This window comes from Benincasa hispida, unplaced genomic scaffold (assembly GCF_027475165.1).
Source record: "Benincasa hispida cultivar pf3 unplaced genomic scaffold, pf3_genome.v1.1 HicScf561, whole genome shotgun sequence".
NCBI classification, from domain to species: domain Eukaryota; kingdom Viridiplantae; phylum Streptophyta; class Magnoliopsida; order Cucurbitales; family Cucurbitaceae; genus Benincasa; species Benincasa hispida.
Genome location: NW_028326670.1, coordinates 48,757 through 55,000, shown reverse-complemented (window position 1 = coordinate 55,000; position 6,244 = coordinate 48,757). Strand labels below are relative to the sequence as shown.

Below are 6,244 nucleotides of genomic sequence, written 5' to 3'. Positions count from 1 at the left end.
TTCGCCAGACCATTGTTGTTCTTTGGTGGATCGATTAGCAGTTCTTCAACATGAGGGCTAAGGTAAGTTTCCAAGTTTCTGAATCAAGTTTTTTTTTACTAATATAGCTTGTTTCTTCTGTTGATTCTTATTGTTTGTTTGTTTTTCATTTCGATTCACCAGTGGAAGAAGAAGAGAATGAGGAGATTGAAGAGGAAGCGCCGAAAGATGAGGCAGAGATCCAAGTAGTTTTGTGTTTTCTTTAAATAAAAAAGAGAATCGTTCTTTTAGTTGTTACTGATCTAGGACGAGTAATAGTTGAATTTCTTGTGTTTTTGTTGGATTTTTATCGCTTTTTTTTTTTTAGTTTCAATGAGTAATTTTGTTTGACTTACTTCCCACTGGGATCTACATTATTGAATTGAGTCTGGAGTTTTTGAAATATCAGTATTTGATAGGTTGTTCGTCACCATTAACTTAAAACCTCTTTTTTGTGTCCGTTGTTCAAGTACGAATCCGTAACCTAAATTGTTCGTGTACAAGAACGAAGTATCAGTTGTCGATATGTTAACGCATTAATTGAATTGCAGTCCATTTTCCCCCACATTACACTCGTTTAGAATAGGGTAACTGGGATGATTATGAATGAATTTTTGAGGATCGTTCTTAGATCCATTTTTATAAAGATGTCAATAGCTGTTATGTAGTATCTCGAATAGAATGATCTGATATAGGTTCTTGCACGAGAGAACTTTTAAGTTAATACCCCCGTTCATTATTTCAGCTTGAAATATGTTCTACTTGATGTTTTCAAATCTTTAAAATCATTTGTTTTACATTAACAGATTTTTTTTCTGTGATTGTCATTCTGGAGTTTTGAGGTTTTGTGTTTTGGATTTTGATGTCATATTTATCAGTGACAGCTGGGTAATTTAATGTTAGAAATAGAAATAATAAGAACAATGTTCGGAATGTTCATGTAGAATAGACAACGTTGCCTAGGATTAGAAGCTAATTACACCTAATCTTCGGGAAAATATTATACTGTTGTCGTATTACAATACTTCCTTTGTTTATACTACAAAGGTAATGAGGGAGCTTGAAAATTTTTCTATACTCCCTTCATATTAGGAAATTTTTTTGGTTCTTGGTGTAAGCGATGGTAATGTAAGAATTGGATTCAAAATTTTCAAAATAGCAAAATTTTAGTTTTTTGGATAGATGTTAAAAAGTTTATTGGTGTCTATCATTGACAGAAATTTATAGAAGTCTAGAAGTCTATCATTGATAGAAATTGAAAGAAGTCTATTTTTGATATTTTTTCCATTTGTGAAATTTTTTTTTGTAAATTTGTTGAGGACTTTTTTGTTGTGTATTTTAGAAGTCTAAATGTGGAGTAGATACTTGTGGACACTGGCAAAAGAAAGGGTTTGGTGCTTAGTTTGCAATAGAATGGGTGTCAATATTTATTCTTACAACTTTGTGTATTCATCTATGGTTGTTTGTTCAACTTGTGACGGTTTTGAGGATGAAAAATTCTGTTCTAACAAGTTTGTAATCTTGAAAAGCGAGAATTCTTTGTTTCAGATGATGATAAAGAAATGAAGTTAATGAGAAACCGCATGCTTAATTATGAACTTCAATGTGGTATCATCGGCTATATTTAAACTATAAGAACAAAGGAAATACTATAGCTTTTTCTTCACCAATCATCTATGTTACATTTCTTTGTTCAAAGCAGAGCGTGTGGATTTGAACATGTTTAAGTAGCCAACGGGTGGTACTTGAAAAAGTTGCTATTTCTATCTGTATTGCGTGAAGGGAAAAAGAACATGATGAGACATGTTGGAGAGTCCTTGAAAGTTCACATTGTTTAGTTAAAACCATGATTCAATCCTCGAATGTGCCTGCAAATATGATTGTTAAAGCCGATACCACGTGCTGTACTTCGACTCGTCCTTTTTCGTTATGCCTCTCTTTCCGATACTACATTTAACCTACTAGAGTTTTCAACTTTGGAAGAGGGACAATAATGAATCTTTCGATGGATTACATTTCTAGTTTTGTTTTCCAACTCTGAATCTTAACAGTAAAGCTCCCTCTTCCTAATTTAGAGACGGTTGTTGGCTCTGCCGCAACAGTTTCAACTTCTCCATAATCTTTCCTTTAAGAGGATCTAGTTTTCACCTCGCATCTTTTGTTCAATCCATTGTGATTGTATTGTAGTATCACTTTCACTCAAATAGGCCCCGAGTGGGAAGAAGAAAAATTACTTGGAATAATGAGACGGGAGGAAGAACCTCTGTCGTTTACTTCTAATACGACAGGTCGAGGCAGTTGATGATGATGACATTCGACTTAAAACTAATTTAAGTGACTGCTGAACAGTGTTTAAGCAGACACTTTTTTCACCATCTTTATTGCAGAGGATAAGTATGCTTTTAATGCGGCCACCAACACTAGCCATATCAGCCCTTATTGTTGTGAGCTTCAGCCCCTTGATCACCTGGATAAGCTCTGTGAACAATTCTGGGCGGTCGTCGCAGCTCACCGATACCTTTATCGCAATATTGTTCCTGCTGTTGTCTTCAACAATGGTTGAGTCAATAGTTACTTCATCCATGTCCGTTGGAACTGTCATGTTCTTGCTGGCTTCCATTGCTTTTCGTTTCAGGTCTTTCACTTGATCGATTGCGCTTCCCAACAGAGCTGCTTTATCCATCTGCCATAGGAAACAAGAAGATGACTTGAGCATATGCTGCAGAGGTTCTCTTTAACAGTATGTTTCTTCACAGAGTAAAGTAAGACCAATAACTTTGCAATTTTATGAGTAAGCTTTCACTGAAGTCATAAACTTTGATATCTCTATGTTGATTACTGCAATAATCACAAAGGTATTGATCTGAAAAAGTCCTCCCTTAACCATGTTTATGGACCCTCCCTAAATTGTTATTCAACTTAAAACGACGGGGTTATAACTTACATTCTCTTTGATATTTGCTCTATCTAATGGAAAAGTATGTATTTTTTGCCATGTTCAGTGTTTCAGATCATCCCAGATAGAAAGAGAAATGGATAAAAAGAGAGAGAGAAAGAGAAGAATACCTTATCAGACTTAGGAATGAGTTTCCTAAGGGTTGCAAGCTGAGCATTGATTCTGTCCCTACGTCTCTTTTCTGCTTGGCTATGGCTTTTGGAAGCAGAAGCTGCTCTGTCTTCAGCAATCATTCCTTCTGCTGCAGTTGAAAATGAAGGGAAGAACTCTGTTGAGCTTGAAAACTGAGGATTAATCATCCATGGAAGAAGCAGAGAAGGATCATGGCTTGAATTTGCATAATTTAGTCCTTGTGGCTTAGTAGAACAATCCCAGTTATCTTCCATAACTGATGCAAAAAGGGAAGCAGGGCCAGTCTTCTGAAATCCGACTCAAAAGTTTGGTTTTTATGGTTGCATCTGGAGAGCTACTGTTGATTGCACTAATAATAATAATGTGTTGTGTGTATGTGATCTTCAAAATCTTGACAGTGACTGGTGTGACGTCCAATAGCCTTTAATTTGTCAAAACGAAAATCATATTTGGCTGTATATGCCTGTCATTTCACTTTGAAGTTTCTGTTTTCCCCCCTCCTTTGATAAAGCTAAGACTCCACGATCTGATCAATTAAAGATTGTCCTCATGTAAAACCATTATCCAACTAATTTGAATGATTAATTTTGAGCCAAGAAAAAGTGAAACAATATAGCCATAAACAAAGAAAGCATAATTAAGGAACTCAAGTAATTGTTGAAACTAATGAGATCCCGATCCTTTTTTGACCTATAAACAGTGACAGATCTAAAAGATCTTTGATTTTGGGATAACTTTCAGAGAAACTTTTTCATCTCCTTACAGAATCAACTCCAACCCATTTGGATTAATGACAAATCCTTTAATGGGTCTGTGTCAAAAAATCTCCTTTCTTTCCCTACGGTAAATCATCAGTACTCTAAAAATCACGGTATTATGTCTTTAATCATTGAATTCTTTTCTCTTCTTCCTCCTTCAAGATAAGGTCAAACAGATTTATTATGAAGAGAATTCCAAGAGACTCAAATATAGAACAAAAACTGAGAGTTTCAAGATATAACACAGAATATTTCCACTATGAGGACTGAAAATGGAACCCAACACTTTACACCCCATACCAACACAACCTCCATATTTCTGAGTAATTTTTTACATCTTTTCGTAAGCAACTTTTCATACGGCTTTGTTGATGTGTCTGTTAACAGTTAACAGTCATGTAGAAGATAGAATGGGGGGGGTGGAAGAAAAGAAACCCTCAATAACTTTACCAAATAAAGCCTCTTCTCCTGAGTTGGAATCCCAAAGAAAGAGAAAAAAAGAGGGCCTTCTCATAGCGGCTTGTTGAGAAAGAAAATTCAGCTTAGTGTTTGTTTACAGAAGAAGCAAACAACAGAGCTTGAACTACAATGCAAAAAGGGGGGCCATAATGTAGGGACCCGTTTTGCACAAACATTGTAATTGAATGTTAGAGAAGATATTAAAGATTGATACGACTTCTGATCAACTACTCAAAATTTGCAAAAGTCCCATCTGAAAATCATGTGGTGCCCATAATTTCTCGTCTTTTGCACAGCTTTTCTTAGATTGTTTTAACTCAATGATTCTGTAGATTTGGAAGAGAAGATGAGTGTTGGGGGGTTTTTCTTCTGGGTACTATTTACTTGAGATAGATGAGAATGAGTGTGGGTTGTGTGGATAGGGATAGGGTTGGGATTTGTTTGAGAAGAATAATTTCGTCGGCAAGAGATGCGAGAAAAATGTGCCAAATCATAAGGTTGCGTTACCAATAATATAACTTCATCAACGTGTAGCTGTCCACCATATAATTGACATCTACTTTGCAGCCGCAACTATATGCAACTTGGGCAAACGGTACGGCTTTCTCATAAGTTTAGATTACCAAATGGTTCAATTCATTGTTTGTTTGTTTGTTTTTATCTTACTAAATTTGTGATTTGGTTGGTTGGAATTAATCAGATTCTTTCATGGTTGAATTCCGCTGGACTAATTAATTTGCATATTCGATTGAACTTGTGAAAGTTCATCAACCGAATACTTTTTCTCATCAATTTACGCATAATTCAGTGAGTAAAGTACTTATTGTTTCATTCTCCGCTGTACATTTGTTGAATTTAAAAAGAGAAAATGACAATTTTAGTCGTCGAGTTTTTGTCAATGGGTTCATTTAATTTCTAATATTCTTGTAAATTTAAATGAAAGGAGGAGATTAACAAAAGTTGTTTTAATTTTTTTTTTTAATTTAAAATGTCACCTCAACATTTAAAAAGTATATATATTAAGAAAACTACTAAAAAGCGCTTAATACATTCTCCATTAAAAAAAGATGAAGAACCCTCCTCCCGAAAAATAAGAAAACTTCAAATAAGTAGTTAATCTTCTGGAGGCTTACAAATTAACATACATACACAAAACTACAGATGTAACATTGTTTAAGAAATATATAATAATGAAAACTCATTATAATAGTGCATTGTAGCCTAACTTCGATGATATTAGGGATGTCAAATAATCCGACAATCCGAACAACTGGACTACCCAACTCAAAATGTAAGGATTGGGTTAGTTTTGTTCTTGGATATATATATATTCTTTTATGTTTAAAGTTTGATTATTTTGTGTTGAATAATTTGTGAATTTTTAATATTTTTTTATTAAAATTGTCATGATATTTATTTTTGTTTAAAATTTGCAATAAATATCATAGATATTTGGTATTTAGCATTTGAATTTTATGAGATTTTAGTTATTAATCTCATGTTGTATAATAAAATGACATTTTTTATTATTATAACTCGACAATCCAACCAACCAACCCAACCCGAATTTTAAGGGTGGGGTTGGATTGAAAACTTTATTTGAGTCATTTGAGTTGTTAATCCAACCAACCCGAATTTTCGAGTTGATTCAAAAAACACCCTCAACCCAATCCAACCCATGTAGACCCCTAGACAGTATCATAAATCAAGTCTGGGTTATCTTTTTGTAATATTTACATCTCAAATATACCAGATGCAGGAATTTCCAAGCGTATGTGTAGGGACGAGATTTTTTTGCCCCTTTTGAGTGTAGTAGAAGAAAATGCAACTTGTTTAAAATCCCACCTCAATATGAAAGGAGTCCTACCAGCATGCTCATCATCTATTTCATGGCCAGGCGACACTGCCTAAAATCTTGCCC

General features: G+C 34.5%; 1 protein-coding gene and 1 long non-coding RNA gene across 3 annotated transcripts; one reads left to right on the top strand and one right to left on the bottom strand.

Moving 5' to 3' along the window:
• Nucleotides 1-7: 7 nt before the first annotated feature.
• LOC120075702 (uncharacterized) lies at nt 8-3,587 on the top strand. 2 transcript variants are annotated; one of them, XR_005481384.2, is made up of 3 exons: nt 8-62; nt 163-2,758; nt 3,021-3,587. It is a non-coding gene; the product is annotated as an uncharacterized LOC120075702 (long non-coding RNA). The 2 variants fall into 2 exon arrangements; XR_016527157.1 differs by having other exon boundaries at nt 163-2,780.
• Nucleotides 1,610-3,360, bottom strand: LOC150030111 (transcription factor bHLH51-like). Its single transcript, XM_090310054.1, has 2 exons — nt 3,085-3,360; nt 1,610-2,701 (listed from the first exon to the last, which is right to left on the bottom strand). Exons 1-2 carry the CDS (start codon nt 3,358-3,360, stop codon nt 2,249-2,251), a joined length of 729 nt encoding a protein of 242 aa, XP_090166180.1. The 3' UTR covers nt 1,610-2,248.
• Nucleotides 3,588-6,244: the final 2,657 nt, after the last annotated feature.

Bases quoted from the DNA above. Each gene is read 5' to 3' on its own strand.
- LOC150030111 (XM_090310054.1), bottom strand. From the start codon at position 3,360: ATGGAAGATAACTGGGATTGTTCTACTAAGCCACAAGGACTAAATTAT. The intron at 2,702-3,084 runs GTATTCTTCTCT...TTCCTATGGCAG, and splicing joins TCATTCCTAAGTCTGATAAG to ATGGATAAAGCAGCTCTGTT.